The 20,761-nt window shown below is 36.7% G+C and overlaps 1 protein-coding gene across 1 annotated transcript in view; it reads left to right on the forward strand.

The window, feature by feature from the left end:
* OSBPL11 (oxysterol binding protein like 11) overlaps positions 1-20,761 on the forward strand; it is a 93,330-nt gene that overhangs the window by 22,634 nt on the left and 49,935 nt on the right. Inside the window, exons 3-6 of the mRNA XM_065876351.1 lie at positions 3,389-3,564; positions 4,414-4,493; positions 6,341-6,517; positions 16,755-16,956. Coding sequence (XP_065732423.1) covers positions 3,389-3,564; positions 4,414-4,493; positions 6,341-6,517; positions 16,755-16,956 — 635 coding nt within the window. The remainder of the gene's footprint in view (positions 1-3,388; positions 3,565-4,413; positions 4,494-6,340; positions 6,518-16,754; positions 16,957-20,761) is intronic.

Consider the following 20,761-nt stretch of genomic DNA (forward strand, 5'->3'; position numbering starts at 1 on the left):
AAGTGGGGATGAAGACAACCCATCCCTGTTTGCCACTGAGAACACAGAATCTTTTACCAACTTTCCCCATCAGAGAGGTCTCAGCTTGTCAACTTGATTGCTGCAGGACCACTTTAGAAAAAACTTCCATTTTCTGCCAACCTGGCTGGAGGCTTGTGGCACAGCAGAGATATACTGGGTTCTCAGGCTGGAATGTGCAGATTGAATGATAAAAGAGGAACAGAAAGTTTAAGACCATGTTAAAGGACCTTAGGCTTAGAGCTCAGTTCCTTTGGCAGGCCTAGCCGCTTTGTACCTGTGCTGCAGATAAAGCTTAAGTAACAAAAGCACTGCACCTGTGCCAGATATTCAAGGCAGTTTCCCTGCAATCCATTTCTGTTTGACTAAGGGCAACTTAGAGCAGCTTGGAGAAATCCAGCATGGGCGTACTCTATAAATAACTGCTTGCTTTGGAATGTAGTGCCCTAGGAATGAGCAAGACCCTCTCTTGAACCCACTTCCTTTCACTTTCAACTCTAATTCCTGAAGATGAGATCACTTCCCAGTTGGCTTAGGAGTTCTATACATGCTCAGCACTGACGTCTAGGATGGTCAGAGCAAAGCACATGGGTGCCCTTCCATCCAGAATCTTCACTAAAGTTGATTTTTGCCATCATAAGACATACTTCCAAGTCAGAATATTTTTTAGATTAAAGTTCCGTTTGATGATACTTCACCTTAAGTTGTGGGCTATTCTGAAGATTAGTCATTTTCTCAAACTGACTGTTGTTTTGAAGTTGCAAAAAATAAACAATTATTTAATTTTCCTTTTAACAACGTAGGTGACTTTTCTGCATGTAAAGATAGATGCTGAATCTTAAGTCTTTGTTTCTGCATTTCTTTAGCTTTTTGGTTAGGCCAACTTGATAAAAATACTATCATCAAGAGTCTCGTACCCTTCTGGGCAAAATAGCTTTATTAAGTTTCCTCACTATGTGGATTGTCTCTCTGTCCCCAATCTATACATCTTGTAAAATATCTCCAGAGAAGTGGTGAAGGAAGAACATTTGAATTAATTCATGTATGATGAAAGACAGCCCAAAAGGCTCTATTATTGCCAGTGGGTCCATAACATCATCTTGGTGTTAGAAAGGTATTCAGTTATTGGCTCATTTCTATCATTTTACCAATCCCTCCTTTTGTATATCTAGGTGAGTACCTCCCATGTTGTAAATTTACGGTAATGCTTTTGGGATAAGAAATATGTGTTCACAGCAAACTTGAGATTTCCAAACATGTTATTCTCTAAATTTTCTTTGAGGTGACTGCTTGTAAGAGAAGAGACCAGTCTTTTTCCTTTGACTGTTTGAAATGAATTGTGCTTATTGCTTAGAGCAGTCAGAAGAGATTTCTTTCTTTTCTCGTTTCCTTCGTTTGTTCCTTTCCTTATTGCTTGCTTGTTTGTTCATTTGTTCCTTTGTTCACAGCTTTATTGAGATGTAGTGCCCATTTGAAGTGTACAACTCAATGATTTTTAGTATATTCAAGAGACTGCTTTCTTGCTAACAGACCCCTTCCATTTGCTTGCTGAATTTTTTGTAGTAGATTCATGACTTAGTCTGTTCAGGCTGCTATAACAAAATGTCACCGACTGGATAGCTTATAAACAACAGAAATTTATTTCTCACAGTTCCAGAGGTTGGAAGTCCATGATTATGGTGCCAGCATGGTCAGGAAAGGATCCTCTTTTGGATCGTAGACTTCACATTGTATTCTCACATGGCTGTAAAGGGCCAAGGGAGCTCTCTTGGGTCTCTCTCTTTTTGTTTTCTGGCCTCACTGCGCGGCTTGCGGGGATCTTAGTTCCCCAACCAGTGACTGAACCCCTGCCCATGGCAGTGAAAGCACCGAGTCCTAACTGCTGGACCACCAGGGAAGTCCTTTGGGTCTCTTTTATAAAGGCACTGATCCCATTCATGAGGGTGTTACACCCTTATGACCTGATCTTTTCTCAAAGGCCTCATCTCTTAATATCATTACCTTAGCAGTTAGGATTTCCACATGTGAATTTTGGCAGGGACACATTCAGACCATGGCAGATTACTAAGGACACTCCATATGTTTTAGGAATTTAAGATGATTTTAGTGGCTATTTTTGTGTTAATTAAAATAATCTCTTCAACTCTTAGGGAAAATAATGTTAAACAACCCTTTTAAAAATAGAAATGTGAGGGGCAGTTCACTAAGCAGAACTACAGATGGTCAATAAACACACATTGAAAAATGTTTAACTCCTCTAGTAATTAAAGAAATGGAGGTTTAAAGCTCTCAAAAATATTAAAATTAATTTATCAAATATCAGAATATGTGAACATAATTTTTAAAATCACAAGCATGCTAAAAGACGAATGAGAAATAGTCTTGCTTTCCCATCTCCCTTTTCAGGCATCCGCTTTTGACTTGTATTTTCTTCTCATTGTTTCTTTTTCTTTCCCTGAATAAAAGGCTGATCCCATTCTCTTCCAGTTTGGTATGGTTGATATGGTTGCCGTGTTGCTTAAGACAATATCTTCTAGGAACTTGAACTGGATCAAATTGTCTACCTGGTTCTATTACAGAACACACTAACATGTTGAATGCCAAATTGCTCTAAACCCAAACATTAACTTTTTGAAATAGAAACTTTTTAGGTTTTTTTCCCTGAAGAAAAGAACTATTGCACTACTTAAATTGGAATCCGAATTAACATATTTCCTAAAGTAGTTAATCTAAAACCAAATCAGAACATCAAATTCTTTTCCAAAGTGTATCAGTATTTCATCATTTAGTTTCAAGTTCCTTGTTTCTGCATCTCCAGTTGCAGCTTTTTCATTTTTAAAGAGGATAAGTAATCTTTAGTTGTGACCTATTTAATGTTATGTTCACAAAATCTTAATACCTTGGCATTATTCTTATTTCACTGATTAAATCTTAAATCGGATTCATTTCTTACCTAGCATTTATTAACTTCAGAGCTCATGCTTTGATTTGTTTCCAGTGAATTTTAAATAAAAATTTGCACTACCATTTGTCTTGGGCAACTTACCCTCCCTGTTAATGAATTCTGGAGAGAAATCTTCCTCTGAAAGGATACTGTATCTTTGTTTCCTTTTTGCATTGTCTAGTATGCCTCTTCCCTATTAAATGCCTCTTTCACAGCTGAAGGTTTCATATCTTTTATTAAACTCATTCAATTTTTCAATAACATTTACTGCTAGGAAATTCAATCTAGTGTTTCCAAGTACTTCTTGAGATGCTTTTGAATTTTATTTATAGCAAAAACTCAAAAGTGTGTGATTAAAATTTGGTTTGCTTTAGTTTGACTAGGGTAAATATTTTAAAATTGTGACCTTTTTTAAAATCATTACAGGTTTTTTGTTTTAAACAATGAAGCTGGGCTATTGGAGTACTTTGTGAATGAACAGTCTAGAAATCAAAAACCCAGAGGTACTTTGCAGCTTGCAGGAGCTGTAATATCACCCAGTGATGAGGACTCTCACACCTTCACTGTAAATGCTGCCAGTGGGGAACAGTATAAACTCAGAGGTATGACTGAAATATGAGAATTAATAGTGTGATTTTCTTCTTCCTTGAGAAGTTGGTATACTTCCCTGCTTTCATTTAGGTTTTGGAAATAGAAACTGCTGTCATTGATACAATATTTTAAACCTTGGAATTGCTTTAAGGACTTATGAAATCTGTTTTAATTTATGACTTTTTAAAAGTGGCACAGTGAACAAGTCTGTTTAAAATTGGGCCCTCTAAGAAATTTGTGTAGAGGAAATCCTGATTACTGAAAACTCTAAAAACATAGACTTCTTTAAATTTTTTTTTATGTCTTCCATGGATTTGTATTTTACCCCCTTTCTTGATTTGGTTGGTATGCTCTGTGGTTTTTAGTGACTAATGTACATAATTGAGATTTATTAAAATGCTCATATTCATTAAAATAAAGTATAACGTCTGTTTAGATACATTTAATTTGTATATATAAAGTTTCTGTTTTTATTTAATTAATACATATAAAGTATAATGATAACCCTAATTGAGCATGCTTCTAGAGATCTGAAGGAATATACTGAGGATACATGAAATGCTTAATAAAGGTTATTTCTTTAAGGAAGAGCATATTTTTATGAGAAAGTTAAGACATGTCATGTGCCCACCTAGCTGCACGTAATTTATCCTCCTAATGTATCCACATCCAGCTATGGTGTTACCTAACAAGGTTGATGCTTTGGCCTCTTTCCTACCTCCCTCTGGTCAGGGACATTTGCTCTAGGGAGAGTAAGACCAATTCCTGATTTTCAGTGATCTGTTCTTCATGCTATAGACAATTAATTGTATTCTAAAAATAAATATAAAAGTGAATAACTTGTAGATACTTTTTATCAGCCACAGATGCTAAAGAGCGACAGCATTGGGTTAGCAGACTTCAGATATGTACACAACACCACACTGAAGCTATTGGCAAGGTATGTGGATTCATATATGATATTAATGCACAAAAATGGGAAAGATTTTTAACTTATTTTTTTACATTTTAAAATTGAGATAGTATTCACATACCATAAAATTTATCCTCTTAAAGTGTACAATTTCATGGTTTTTAGTATATTCATAAGATTGTACAACTGTTGCAATTGTCTGATTCCTGAACGTTTTCATCACCTTCCAGAAAACCCATATCCATCAACAGTCACTCCCTAGTCCCCTCTTCCCAGTCCCCTGACAAACACTAATATAATTTCTGTTTCAGTGGATTTGTTTATTCTGGACATTTCATGTAAGTGGAATCATTACAATATGTGCTTTTTTGGTCTAGCTTCTTAAAATAAGCACAATGTTTTCAAGGTTCATCCATGTCATTGCATGTATCATACTTTATTCCTTTTTAAGGCCAAATAATACTCTGTTGTATGGATGTACCACATTTTGTTTATGCATCAGTTGATGGACATTTGGATTGTTTTATTTTATTTTATTATTTTTTTTTGCGGTACACGGGCCTCTCACTGTTGTGGCCTCTCCTGTTGCGGAGCACAGGCTCTGGACGCGCAGGCTCAGCGGCCATGGCTCACGGGCCTAGCTGCTCCGCGGCATGTGGGATCTTCCCGGACCAGGGCACGAACCCGTGTCCCCTGCATCGGCAGGTGGACTCTCAACCACTGCGCCACCAGGGAAGCCCTGTTTTTTTTTTTTTTTTTGGCCATGCTGAGTGGCTTGCGGGATCTTAGTTCCCCAACCAGGGATTGAACCCGGGCCCATGGCAGTGAAAGCGCCAAGTCCTAACCACTGGACCGCCAGGGAGTTCCCTGGATTGCTTACATTTTGTGGCTGTTATGAATAATACTTCTGTGAACATTTGTGTTCAAGTTTTTGTGTAAACACATGATTTCAGTTCTCTAGGTTATGCCTAGGAGTAGAATTACTGGGTTATATGGTAGTTCTCTGTTTAACTATTTGAGGAACTGCCAAACTGGTTTTCAAAGCGGTCAAGCTATTTCATGTTCTCACCAGCAATACATGAGGGTTCCAATTTCTCCACATCTTTACCAATACTTGTTACTGTCCTTTTTTACAATTATTATGGCCATCCTAATGAGTGTGAAGTAGAATTTCATTGTGGTTTTGATTTCATTTCTCTAATGACTAATAATGTTGAGCATCTTTTCATGTGCTTATAGACCATTTGTGTATCTCCTTTGGGGTGTTTTATTTTTTAAGATGAAAAGTAGGGTCTCAGTACTTGAAGTCTGAGGTTAGAAATGTCTAAAAAATAATATAGGGAAGCATAGTTAAAGGATTCCATACCTACTTTTCTTTTTCTTCCTAGTGGTTTTTCCCCATAGCTAAATTTTTTAAAGTTGTGATTTAGGCCTATAGTCTGAAATCCAGCATAAAAGCTTTATTTGTGCTACAAGATTCTAAGCATTGGCAGTGACCAGAAGGTGCTAGTTTGTTTCAAAGATACTTGAATGTTACATTAGAACATTATATTGAGTATTGCTGAGTATATTTTTTGCTTCAATCATGATGTTTAAAGATCTGAAATTAGAAATTTCTTGTTATTCTAATACATTCTAACGTGGATAAAAAGAGTTCTTGACAGCACAGACCTGGAATTAATTTTCTAACTACGTTACCAGTTTACTATGAAGGATTGAAGGATTTAAATTTTATCATCTTCAGAGCTATTCTTGTGGTGAATTTTGAGGTTAATTTTACTTTTAAAACTGTGTGTAAAAGACTCTAGTTTAGTATAGGTTGAGGGTTAACCTGAAGTTTAAAAAAGGAATGATTTTCTTTGTTTGTCTAATAGAATAATCCTCCTCTGAAATCACGGAGCTTCTCACTTGCATCTAGTGGTAATTCTCCTATATTCCAGAGGAGACCCAGTCAAAATGCCATTTCCTTTTTTAATGTTGGACATTCCAAACTACAATCAGTGAACAAAAGAACTAACTTACCTCCAGACCATCTTGTGGAAGTCAGAGAAGTAAGTATGAATTGAAATCAAGTTAAAATGCATAAAATAATCGTAACTGCTTGGTTTCGACACACAAAAATTTTAAATCCTGTGTCTTCTGGGGCCCTCAATGTTTAAGTCTTAAAGAGTCCCTGATTCTTTAGGTGTCCTAAGTTTCCTCAAGTCTGTCAACTAGGTTCTGTGTACACTGTCATCTTTCAAAAGTCTGCATCTTTCATTTCTTAAGTAAGAGTACAGACTCCTTTAATGTAAAATTTATGATCAAAAGGGTTATTAAGCCTAGTGGAAAGACTATATGGTCAAGCAACTGACTGTTTTCTTTAACTGGTACATGTAAACAGAGAATTCCACACACACACAAAAATAGAATAGTTAAATCCTTGATGTTGCCTTATCTCACCATTTTCTTCATTCTCTTTCAAACTGAGTACCAAATAATTCTAGTTAATAAAGAATGCAGTTGTTAGGTTCTTAATAATCTGGGTGTATTTTACTGAGTTAATTTTGGTACAGCTTATAAATATCTGTGTAGTGAATTGTGAAAATAATATTATAAATCACACCCAAATGATTTAAGGCAGGAAGCTGGGGAGGATGTTCCCTCTATCAAGTTATTTTGGTTTGTATTTATAGATGAAGAAATTGAGATTTAAAGAGATGAAGTAACATCCTTGAGATAAACAAACAATAGCTTTGACTCACTTTCTAGTCCTGTTATAAATAAGTGACAATTATAAATACCTTTTTTCATAAAACAATACATTTTTAGTATTTATATTGGTGATATTCAATCTGTTGATAAATATTGGTGTTTGTGTCTTAAGGAAATCAAGGTACTGATATATTAATCTACAGTGAAGGAAAAGGAAATATTAAAAATGGTTAAGATAAGGGATAGAATAAAGAAAAATATCTAGGGGCAGACTTGTATCATAGTGTGTTCCTTAACCCTTAAAAATTAGGCTGCCATGAAATTTTTGGAAATCTTTGATCATGGCTAGTGATGGGAGCTTGAGGGTTCTTCAGAGATGCTGATAATGTTCTGTTTCTTGATCTGGGTGTTGGTTACATGGGTGTGTTTGGTTTATGAAAATTCATCAAAGCCTATATACTTGTGAGAAGTGTACTTTTCTATCTGTAATACTGTATATCAGTATATATACTTCAGTAAAAAGTTCAAAACAAGCAAAACTCATGTAGTTGAAGTTGTCATGAATTTTGGTGCACATTTTCACGGAAAAGGAACCTTTTTGTATTTGAGATTTTAGCTGTCTGTGGAGACCTCTGCTTGGCTGTGCTTGGATCTTTAGGACCTGCTGTACTGAGACTATTGTCATATCTCAGCTTCTCTTTTACTGTGATGACTTTAATCACCCACACTTCTCTTTTTTGCTCTAATGGTTCTTTTGTTATTCTCACACTCAGGGGTAATTTCTTACAGTACCCACACTATAATGTTCTGTGATTTTAAATATACCTTTCATATCATTGTGATAGCATGTTAATGTTTAGCATGTAACTCTGACACTTGTATGTAGAGAGTGTGTGTCCCCAAAGTTTCACAACTACCTCTTTAGGAAGGACAGGTATTTACTTACAGAACTGACTAATTTAATGGCAGCTTTCCTGAATTATGGCTCCAGTAATTATCCTAGGATTTGAGGGTTGACCATTGTTTGGCAATCTCTGTGCCAATGCCACATACAAAAAAAAAAAGTTTTAGCTGAGTGTCTGTGTTTTCACTAGGTTGATGTTTTTGCTTTTAAGAACTCAACAGGTCAAATTATAAAATTATAACTCTATTAGGAACATTCTGTATTCCAATGGAATAATTCTATTTGTGAGAAAATAGTGCATTTGGAGAGTTTATACCATTTCTTGTCCTTCAGACAAAATTTTTAAATTTTTTAATAAATTTATTTATTTATTTTTGGCTGCGTTGGGTCTTTGTTGCTGTGCACGGGCTTTCTCTAGTTGCAGCGAGTGGAGGCTACTCTTTGTTGCGTTGCGTGGGCTTCTCATTACGGTGGCTTCTCTTGTTGTGGAGCACGACTCTAGGTGCGTGGGCTTCAGTAGTTGTGGCATTCGGGCTCAGTATTTGTGGCTTGCGGGCTCTAGAGTGCAGGCTCAGTAGTTGTGGCGCACGGGCTTAGTTGCTCCGCAGCATGTGGGATCTTCCCGGACCAGGGATGGAACCCGTGTCCCCTGCATTGGCAGGTGGATTCTTAATCACTGGGCCACCAGGGAAGTCCAACACTTTTTAAATGCTTACTTTGGACTAATTTTAAATTTACAGAGAAGTTGCAAAAGTAGTACTGGGTTTCTATATATCCCCCACCTAACTTTTTGTAATGTTACCATCTTTCATAACATAGTATCAAAACCAGGAAATTATATAGATACAATACTGTTAACTATAATCTTTATTCAAATTTTAACAGTTTTTCCACTAACATTCTTTTTCTGTTTTGGGATCCTGTCCTAAAATGTTGCATTTAGTTGTTGTTATTACTACTTAGTCTCCTTCTGTCTGTAATTGTTTCTCAGTCTTTCCTTATCCTTCATGACCTTGACACCTATGAAGATCCAGTTATATTTATTTAATGTTCCCAAATTTGCATTTATCTGATGTTTTCTTAATATTTGAGTGAGATTATACATTTTTGGGAAAAATACCCTAGAAGATATGTATCCTTAGTACCTATATCAAGGAGTTCATGATGTCATTATGTTGTATTATTAGTGATGTTGGCCTTGATCAGTTGGTTAGGGTAGCTTCTACTGGATTTCTCCGCTGTAAAGTTGCTGTCTTTCCCTCTGTAGTTAATAAATATCTTGGGGAGGTACTTTGAGACTATGCAGATCCTTTTTCTCTTCAAAGACATTGAGAAAACTTTTGATACCACGCTGACCTATGGTTCCAGGTAAGAGTTCTCAAGCTTTTTGTGGTCTTGGGATCCCTTTCAGTCTTAAAAATGATTGAGGACCTCAAAGAGCTTTTGTTTTACATGGGTTAAATTTACCAATATTTAACTTATTAGAAATTAAAACAGGTATTTTATTTATTATTTTTTTATTAGTTATCTATACATAAAAACAGGTATTTCAAAAATACTTGTTTTAAAATTTTATTTTAAATGTTAACTGTTTTATTTTAAAATAAAAATTAATAAATTCATACATGTTAATATAAATAACATATTTTTATGTCAAACAACTATTTTTTCCCCAAAAAACAAAATAATTGCACTTAATTTATTGCCATATGTAGTTTTGATTGAAATATATGAAAAAAAATTTGGCCTTACACAGATACGTGGTTGGAAAAAAGAGGAATATTTTAATAGCTTTTTAAGATAATTGTGGCTATTCTTCTCTGATATGCCACCAGAACTTGACAGTGGCAGTTTCTTAAGTGTTAGATGCAGTGTGGAATCAAATATATATCAGTGAACTTTTCATATTCTGTTTCATGAAAATACATTGGTTCATCTTGCACTTTGAATGGATCTTTAACCTATGCACAATTTTGTAACACTACGCATTAGTCATTTGGAAAATATTAGTTCAGAGTTATGCAGGTCTTACAGATGTTGGTATACAATATCAAAAATTCACATTCATTAAGATCCCCACTAATCTCATCAGAAAAGGCTTTTAGTATGGGAAACCTGTCAAGCTCATGGTAACTGACATAGGATTTCCAAGATTGTAATTTCATTTTACAGCTCAGATTTTATAATTGGCCACAAATACTGTCAGTTGTTTTTCTTGAAGTGGCAAGTCATTTTGTTTAATTTGAGGTGTCTACCACCTACCCCCAAGCCTGAAGAGCCATAGTTTCTAATAGTCATTATTTATGTCAAGGAGGAACATCCCTGTGTTTCTCCTCTTTTCTACTGCAACACCCTACACTTCTGTCCTCCGGTCACCAAATGTATGGAGGCTTCCTCCACACTAAGCAGTTCTCTGACCCTCTGCAGACTCCACCTAGGTGTTCTACAATTCAATTCAGTTCTGACACTATTTATCTGAGATAGTATCTGCCCCCACTTCAGATGCTATTCGCAAGTCCAGGTTGTCACCTGTGTTTGTAACCCCACCTATAAATGGGAGGTTTCCATTACCCCTTCTTCAGGTTGGGTCATTTGCTAAAACAGCTCACAGAACTTGGGAAAACAGTTTACTTACTATATTACCAGTATATTATAAAGGACTGTAACTCAGGAACAGCCAGAGGAGGAGATACGTAGGGCAAGATATTGGGGAGGGGATGCAGAGCTTCCATGCCCTCTCTGGTTGCACACCCTCCCAGCACCTCCATGTGTTCACCAACCAGAAGCTCTCTGAACCTCCTCCTTATGGGTTTTTATGGAGGCTTTATTACTTAGACATGATTGACTCCATCACTGGCCATTGGTGATTAATTCAACCTCAGCCCCTCTCTCCTCCCTAGAGGTTGGGGGGTGGGGCTGAAAGTTCCAACCCTCTAATCTACAGGGTTGAGTCCCCTGGCAATCAGCCCCCATCGAGGGATTCTGCAAAAATCACTCCATTAACTCTACTGTGGTTGAAAGCGGTTTGTTATGAATAACAATGGACACATTTCACCTTTATGCTCTGAAGCTATTACAGGAAACCAAATATTGTAACAGAAGATGCCCCTATGCTCTGATCACTTAGGAAATTACAGCGGTTTTAAGAGCTGTGTGCCAGGAAGAGGTGGGATTCTTTCATGTCAGAATGGTGATCTGTGGAAAAAACAGCTAGTTCAGCTTGCAGCTCAGTCTCACAAGTGCTTTTCCTTAGGCAACCACAGTACTTTGGTATACAGCAGAAGTGCACTTGTTTTGATATGCAACGGAAGTGTACTTCTCATTTTTCATATAGACTATTAAAAAATGTGTACTCTAGAGTCAAGATATAGTAAAACTAATAATTTTTTTTTTTTTTTTTTTTTTTTGCGGTACACGGGCCTCTCACTGTTGTGGCCTCTCCCATTGCGGAGCACAGGCTCCGGACGCGCAGGCTCAGCGGCCATGGCTCACGGGCCCAGCCGCTCCACTGCATGTGGGATCCTCCTGGACCGGGGCACGAACCCGCGTCCCCTGCATCGGCAGGCGGACTCTCAACCACTGTGCCACCAGGGAAGCCCAAAACTAATAATTTTTACTAATTTTTCAAGAACATTCTTAAGTAAAACTGGCTCCCCCCCGCTCCCCGCCCCCCCTTAAGTGCATGGAAGTGAAGAATACAATGACTAGTACTGTTGATGATGATGACACTGCCTTCATTCTAACTAAGACACCAGCAGTTTTACCCACCATTGCTTTCACACCATCAGTGCAAATGCCATGAAGTGAAAAAGGCAAATTAATTTCCTAAAATTATTGTGAAAATAGTTTTGACTCCATAGACCGCCTGAAAAGAGTCCGACAAGAATCTGCAGAGCACTGTTTGAGATGCTGTTCTAGAGTGATCCAGCTCCAGGGGGTTGTAATGCAAAGATATAATTCAAAGTGAGTTTGAAAGGAGTATTTTAATCAAAGTCCATGGGTAAGTCCGGCAATAGTTAAAGTAACAGTTGGCAAAAGCAACTGACTATTGAGAATAGAGTCATATTGTGCTTGAACATAGATTTATTACTAAAGTGTTAAAGTGATCTATTTTAGTATGTCCTGCTTATTATTAGTACAGTTTATCAATCCCGCCATTAATCAGTGCGTGCTTCATGCTGGTACTGTGCTGTACCCTGGGAGGGGCTAACATGACCAGTCTAGTAAGGGAGACAGACATTTAAAATACAAGCAATAAAATCATGATTCTCATCTGGTTTTCAGACAAACTAGATGCCACTTAAGTGATGTACACTATCACCATATTTGCCATATCTAGCTACAAAACACAGGTTAAGCAAGTTTTCAGCTTTCCTGACGTTTTTTCTTTCTTGAGGAACTGGTTTCATACTGTCAGGAACAATCACTGAAACAGCTTCACACAATCAGTTCTCTTTCATTGTAAATACATGATCAACTCATTTGTTCGCTTTGGAAAGAACCATAACCAAATTTTAACATTTGCGCTATAATTATAATTTAAAGTTTATTTTTTCTAGTCGAGAACATCACTTTCTTAGGCATCTTGACTTCTAACATCAGCACTAGCAAGTGGCTTTTTTGGGCCATTTGCACAAGGAAACACTTTCTTCTCTTTTTTTTTTTTTTTTTTTTTTTTTTTCTTCTCTTAAGTGTTATGTTGTGATAGCTGATTATTTATGTTGTCAGTATCCTGCTTATGATTTTTCCTTTATTAAACTTTTATTGGCTTATAACATAATATAGAAAAGTATACAGATAATAAGTGTACATCTTTTCCTTTTTCCTTTATGCTCTCTGGAGAGTGTAGTCAAGTGAACAGGTGTTTTTAATTTAAATGTCCAGTTTTTCAAATGTTTTTCTTATGGTGAGAATAAGAAGTTATATTCTCTAAGTTCAAGAAAGAAAGAGAGGGGACTTCCCTGGTGGCGCAGTGGTTAAGAATCTGCCTGGGGCTTCCCTGGTGGTGCAGTGGTTGAGAGTCCGCCTGCCGATGCAGGGGACACAGCTTTGTGCCCCGGTCCGGGAAGATCGCACATGCTGCGGAGCGGCTAGGCCCGTGAGCCATGGCCACTGAGCCTGCACGTCCGGAGCCTGTGCTCCGCAACAGGAGAGGCCACAACAGCGAGAGGCCCGTGTACCGCAACAAAAATAAATAAATAAAAGAATCTGCCTACCAATGCAGGGGACACGGGTTTAGTCCCCGGTCCAGGAAGATCCTACATGCTGCAGAGCAACTAAGCCTGTGCACCACAACTACTGAGCCCGCGTGCCACAACTACTGATGCCCGCACGCCTAGAGCCTGTGCTCCACAACAAGAGAAGCCACCGCAATGAGAAGCCCACACACTGCAATGAAGAGTAGCCCCCGCTCACCACAACTAGAGAAAGCCCACACGCAGCAACGAGGACCCAACACGGCCAAAAATAAATAAATAAATAAATAATTTTAAAAAAAGAAAGAAAGAGAAAAACAGCCTCTTGTTCGGCTCTAGATTGAAGCTCTTAGCAAGTAACATGGAGCCTGTTTAACCAGCTCAATTCAGTCATTAACAGCCCTGTTTTAGTATACTTACTTCTGAATGTTAATCCCTAAAGGCCATACTTCCTCCACTCTGTTACTTTTGTTTTTAAAGTCAACTCATCCTTGAATGTTGTAATTCCCCAAAAAATCTGTATAAGATTAGCTCTTTGATTTGTTCTGGAAGAACAGTTCTTCCTTGCCTGGAAAGTAATAAATTCAGTTTGGTTTCAGATATAGTTGAGCAGTATTTTTTTCCCTCAGCAATACTAGCTCTTACTGTGACTTTTTTAAGAAATCTGACAAGTGTAAAAGTTAGTATTTGCTCATAACATTGCTAGAAGCAGAGGGGAAGAGCAATTATATTAAAGACCCCTAGACCAGTGAGAAATACAAAAGAGGCATAATACAAACTTCCCATTTCTAATTACATACCAAGAAGTTCTTTTAGAATGAAGAAATAGGGTAAGTATGTAATTTGGTCTTCAAACTGGAACAGGTTTAGATATAATTACAGCGGACTCTAAGCATAAACCAGGACTGTCTCTAGAAATTTGGAGCTTATGCCTCAACTAATTATAGAATTTTGTCTACAGTTTCTTATCTGGCTTTCTGCTCTGTTTAATTAGCCATAGAAGTTCTTTTCATTAGACCAGAGGTAAACCTAATGGATCTGTTTGACCCCCTTCCCTTGATCTTCATCCCAGTTCTTAATTAACCTTCTAAGCATGTATCCATGTATAAAAGAACCTGACACACAAGTGTGCATCTTGTAATTTTCATGTAACTACCTCCTGGATCAAAAAATTAAATATTACCAACACCCTAGAAGACCCTCTCATGCCTCTCCATCATTACGCCCTCCTCACTATCCTGACTTCTAATACCATAGATTTATTTTGCCCATTTTTGTAATTTCTAAAACTGGAATCAAAAAGTATGTGCTCATGGCACAGGGAGATCAGCTCGGTGCTTTGTGACCACCTGGAGGGCTGGGATGGGGAGGGTGGGAGGGAGGGAGATGCAAGAGGGAAGAGATATGGGAACATATGTATCGCTGATTCACTTTGTTATAAAGCAGAAACTAGCACACCATTGTAAGGCAATTGTACTCCAATAAATGATGAAGATGAAAAATAAAGATGAAAAAAACGATGAAAAAAAAAGTATGTGCTCCTTTGGGTATGGCTTCTTTTTAGTCAGCATATGTTGGAGATTTACTTACGTATTGAGTATAGCAGTTCCTTTCTTTTCACTGCTGCACGGTATTTATTATATGGATATACTTTAATATTTTTAATTCGTTCCAGTGTTGATAGACATTTGAGTTGATGAACATATATACATACATATCTGTTGGTTATATAACTAAGAATGTTGGATCATGGATTATATTTATTTAGCTCTATATATTTAACTCTAGTAGATATTACCAAACTGTTTTCCAAAGTGTTTGTACTTATTCATAATTTTGGATTATTAGGAGTTAGTCTTAGCATTTATATACAAAAACATTTACACACACACAAACAGTCCCCAACTTAACAATAGTTCAACGTACGATTTTTTGACTTTACAATGGTGCGAAAGTGATACACATTCGGTAGAAACCAGTCTTTGAATTTTGATCATTTCTTGGGCTAGTGATGTGTGGTACGATATTGTCTCCTGATGCTAGGCAGCAAGCCACAGCTCTCAGTCAGCCACGTGATCATGAGGGTAAATAACTAATACACTTGTAACCTTCCTGTACCCATACAGCCATTCGTTTTTCACTTTCAGCACAATAGTCAATAAATTAAATGAGATATTGAAGACTTTATTATAAAATAGGCTTTATGTTAGATGATTTTGCCCAACTGTAGACTAATGTAAAAGTTCTGAGCATACTTAAGGTAGGCTAGGCTAGGCTAAGCTATGATGTTCTGTAGGTTAAGTGTATTAAATGTATTTTTGACTTAAGATATTTTCAACTTATGATATTTTCAACTTAATAATGGGTTTATTGGGGTGTAACGCCATTGTAAGTGGAGGAAGATCTGTATAGATACCTTCATACCCACACTTTTCATTTAATAACCCTTTTTTCTGGTAAGGGTGACTGTTTGATCCAGTATTATGCATGTGTTTTCAGGGGCTGTTTCATGTATGACACACTTAATTTGCTTGGTAGGATCATTTCGCATCTCTCTTTCACTAGCCCTCCAATGAACTGTATTAAAAATTGTCTGGAACAAAGTCTCTGAAATCTAAAGGAGTCTCTCCACTATAGAGTTTCTTTGTGAGTTAAAATAATTTCCAAAGGGTGGACAATCTGAGAACCTTCTGCTCACAATTGAAAATAATTAAGCATAATAAATTCCGGGGTTTTATTTGTTTGTTTTGCCGCACCATGTGGCAGCATGCGGGGTCTTAGTTCCCCCACCAGGGATCAAACCTGAACCCCCTGCAGTGGGAGCATGGAATCGTAACCACTGGACCACCAGGGAAGCCCCTAAATTCAGTTTTCATTTTTAAAAATTGGGTTGCTCATCGTTGTCGTTATTCCACTGACTCTGTTAGGAACTGTATAGATAGGCCTCCTAATCAAAAAGCGTATTGAACTCTTTTAACTTGAAAAGCTTATATCCAGTATTTGCTTAAAATCAATCTAATGGGACCAGAAAAGCAGAAGCATGTAAACTATCATGATTTCACTGTAGGTTCAAATTGAGCCTGTCCAGATGTGCTGTGAATAAAGTGGTTGAGAGCCCAGACTGGGAATTATTTTTACTTTGGAGTGAAATATCTAATGCTGCTATGAAAAATGATCTGGAATGTTCTTTCTGATGACTTATATAAATGTATACTGTTAAAGAAATTTATATAAAGATGGAAGTCTTTTGATCTTTGTTTCTGCCAAAGAAAAAGTGTAGCTGCCAACAAAAGTTACCATCTTTTGAGAAGCACTATTAAGTGCTTATTGAGAATAGCCAAACAAATTGAAAATAGATTTCTAGGCATAATATGCCCTAAAAATGGCAACTGTATGTTTACATGTTATACAGAATATTGTTATTAAAATGGCAACTGTATGTATACATGTTACACAGAAATTGAGTGGGACACACAGAATTGTTGTTTTCCTTAGATGATGTCTCATGCTGAAGGACAACAAAGAGACTTAATTAGAGGAATTGAATGCCTTCCTGCTTCTGGCCATCTTAGTTCCTTGGACCAGGATCTCCTAATGCTCAAGGCTACTTCCATGGCAACTATGAACTGCTTAAACGACTGCTTTCATATTCTCCAGTTGCAACATGCATCACATCAGAAGGGCTCATTGCCTTCAGGTAAGTTATTGCTTAAAGATAGGACTTAACATTGCAGGTCAAAACATGGAAAGGACCAACTGTATCCTTTGTAATTCTACTCCAGAAAATCTTAATCAAAACGAAACAAATAGAAAACCAGCAAGCCTCTTGGGTTTTTAATTATCACTAATGTTATATAAAGTCTTTTTAACTGTGTCCTTTTTCAAATCTAAAACCATTTTAGGTCTCATATAATTACATATCCCTTTAGAAACCTCAAACTCAACATGTCAAAAACTGAACTCAAAACTCACGTCTTCTATATTTCTGTTAAAGTTGGTGGCATCACTCTCGACGATCAAAGTAGAAACGTTGGAATGATTCCTTGAGTTTTGCTTTAGTCCACTATTCATTATTTCCATACTGAGATATATATATATATTAAAGTCTAGAACTTCCCTGGTGGCACAGTGGTTAAGAATCCACCTGCCAATGCAGGGGACACAGGTTTGAGCCCTGGTCCGGGAAGATCCCACATGCCGCGGAGCAGCTGAGGCCGTGTGCCACAACTACTGAGCCTGCGCTCTAGAGCCTGTGAGACACAACTACTGAAGCCCGCACGCCTAGAGCCCATGCTCTGCAACAAGAGAAACCACCGCAGTGAGAAGCCTGCACACAGCAATGAAGACCCAACGCAGCCCAAAATAAATAAATAATTAAAAAAATAAAGTCTATCAGTCACCTTTCAGTTTGAAAAATAAGATGTACATCTAGTATTTGAGAGCACCTATTTGTTGAAATTAATTTACTGGGGAAAAGAATGTTATTTCATGGGATAACAAAAAATGAGTTTTTCTATTAAATGAGATGAATAAGCTCATCATTTAAAAAATTGCGATATAATTGACATATAACATTGTGTAAGTATAAAATGTTGATTTAATACATTTATATATTTGTGTACCACCAAAGTGTTAGCTAATGCCTCAATCACATCGCATAATTGTTATTTATTTCTTCCTTTTTTTCCTTGGCCATGTCGTGAAGCTTGCGGGACCTTAGTTTCCCAGGGCTGGGCAGTAAAAGTGCCAAGTTCTAACCACTGGACCACCAGGGAATTTCCTGTCATTTCTTTTTTGTAGTGAGAACATTTAGGATCTAGTCTCTTAGCAGCTTTGAAATATTTAATATAGTATTGTTGACTACATTCTCTGTGCTGTGCATTAGATCTCCAGGACTTATTCATCTTCTAGTTGCAGGTTTGTACCCTTTTAACAACATCTCCCCAACTCCCCCACTCCCATCACATTGTATTAATAGTAGTAACTTAGTATTTCCCAATACTCATTGTTTTCTTATCCAAGGAACTCCCCTTGCTTGTGGAAGAAAGATATTTTAGGAAGATGTTGAGACTTTGTGCAGGAAAAAGTTTACCAAGTCAGATCTTGATATGGATAGGGTATGAATCCCATCCTCATGTGTGCCTAAATTCAGTATTTCAAGCTAACAATAACAAGCTAATGGCAATTGTAGATATAGGTCAGGGCAGTATTACAGAGGCCAATAAGTTACGTATGTTCCACTTAAGGAACTCATGGTCCACTTGGGGAAGAAATGTAAATAGTTAACTATAATATGTAAAGTGCCACTTACAATGGGAACAAAGTACTGTGGGAAAACATGTGAATGGACTAATACTTCTGGTAGAAAAAAAGTCTGGGAAAGGCACAGAAAAGCTAAGAAAACCAATTAGTTCAGGAGTGGGAGGTAGGGGAGAGGGCATTCCAAAGAGATAGAAAAGCCTAAATTGTGCATTGTGAGCATGGACTGTTGTCTTAGAGGAATTATAAGTAGTCCAATATAAATGTTCTCCTGTTATAAAGCACTCATTATAAAAAATTTAGAAACTACCATGCAACTGAAAGAAAAATCATATGTTATCTTACCAAGCAGAAGTTGCCCCCGTGAATATATTAGTACATTCCCCACCAGGCTTTTCTTTCTTTCTTTTTAATTTTTGTTTTACCTCATAGTTGTTTGAAGATAGGTGTTTGTAAAATAGATAACCAACAAGGATATATTGTATAGCACAGGGAATTATAGCCATTATCTTATAATGACTCTTAATGGAGTATAAGCTATAAAAATACTGAATCACTATGCTGTACACCTGAAGCTAATATAATATTGTAAATCAACTATACTTCAGTTAAAAAAATAAATAAATACTTGATTAATTAAATACTGTGTAATTTTTAAAATTCTTAGAATTTCATTTGTGTAGTTTAAATTAATAGTCTTATTTTTTAAATGATTGCTTTGTGATTAATGAAGCATGCCCAATATAAATTTGTATTTTTTTAATTAAAAATGCGAAACACACTGTAAACTTTATAGAAGTGTTTGAAGTAAAAGGTATTCTCCCATATCACTATTTTTTGGAGCACAGATTTATGGGTATTTGAGAGAATTAACTAATACTGGTATTTCTCACCATAAATTGTCATATTTTCCAAATTAAGTAGGTAGAAATTTATTCTTGTCAGTTGAGAATGAAGATAAAACTGTGAAGAAAAAAAACTGAATTACCTTCCCACTCAAATTTTGAAATGATCCAAGAAATGAAATCTGGATAAAAATTAGTGTTTAGTCCCATGAGGTCTTAATGTATATTATACAAAAGCACAGCAGTGATTATTGATGTAGAAGGGTCCTGAGACCAAATGATTGGTTTGATTAAGAGTTTTGTTATGGTTTATCAGTTGAGTGATCTCTTAAAACAGATCTCTTAAGTCTGGTGTTTGTGTGCATTTTATTTCAAGAAGTAAGGAAATCTAGATATTGATATTAAAAATAAACATTTCGAGGTAGGAACAAAGTGGTTTCATTTCTTTGGAATTTTGAAAGAGACCCCATGAGGGCATTCCCCTAATTATGAATCCCCCTGCCAGTGCCAAGTGAAACTGAACTGAGTGGCGAGGCAAGATGCTCTGGTAGCCTGATAGGTACTTCGTAATTAATTCCTCTACTCAAGTCTGGGATTTTGTTATAGACTAAGTAAATTCCATACTCCTTTTAATTTCTGCTGTGGTAGTCTGAGCATCCCTTAATGTAGCACTATATAACCAAGTTTCCTGTGAAACCTAGATCAGCCTCTGAAATCAAATGGAACATTTTCCATTATTGATTAGGCATAGAATCCACTTTGTTAAACTAGTTGAGGGTAATAAGAGACATTGAGTCATTAATTGAGAAGATGACAGGTCTCTAAATGTGACCACTATCTTTCACTAGGTCAGCTATTATTTATTCAGTAGGAGAGCCTTTCAGTTTAAAAGTATATGGAGCTTTTTTATATGATTGGAAAAAACATAATGGGCATGTATTTGCAATTCTTAAATTAGATCAAGATCTTGATTAGTTAGAAAATTGCTACTGAGAGTAAGGTTCAACCCCAAATTGAAGCAGATTTTATTGTTTCACAGTCCCAGGTTCCTCCTGTAATTGTGACTTCCTTTAGCCTAACTGCATAGTCATACTAGAGGGACAGGGTTCTTGCAGAAAGGCCAGCAAATCAACTGTTAGGGTAGGAATACACTTTATGATTCATAGATTTGCATAAGAAGTGAGTTTAGTCCTATTCAAGGTTGATTCATTTAAATGGTATCTGATTTCAAGTTGCAGGTTGCTGTGTTGTAAAATACCCAATCGTGATGCTCATGCTAATGAGCTACAAGTCACTGTCTTGCAGAGTCTCTTAACAGGTTGAATTGCTTTTAGTCTTGTAGGCTCAAAAGAAAATTGTTTAATAAAATCCACATTTGCTGAACTTTCCAGATTATGA

Source organism: Phocoena phocoena, chromosome 4, assembly GCF_963924675.1.
Source record: "Phocoena phocoena chromosome 4, mPhoPho1.1, whole genome shotgun sequence".
Lineage (NCBI taxonomy): Eukaryota > Metazoa > Chordata > Mammalia > Artiodactyla > Phocoenidae > Phocoena > Phocoena phocoena.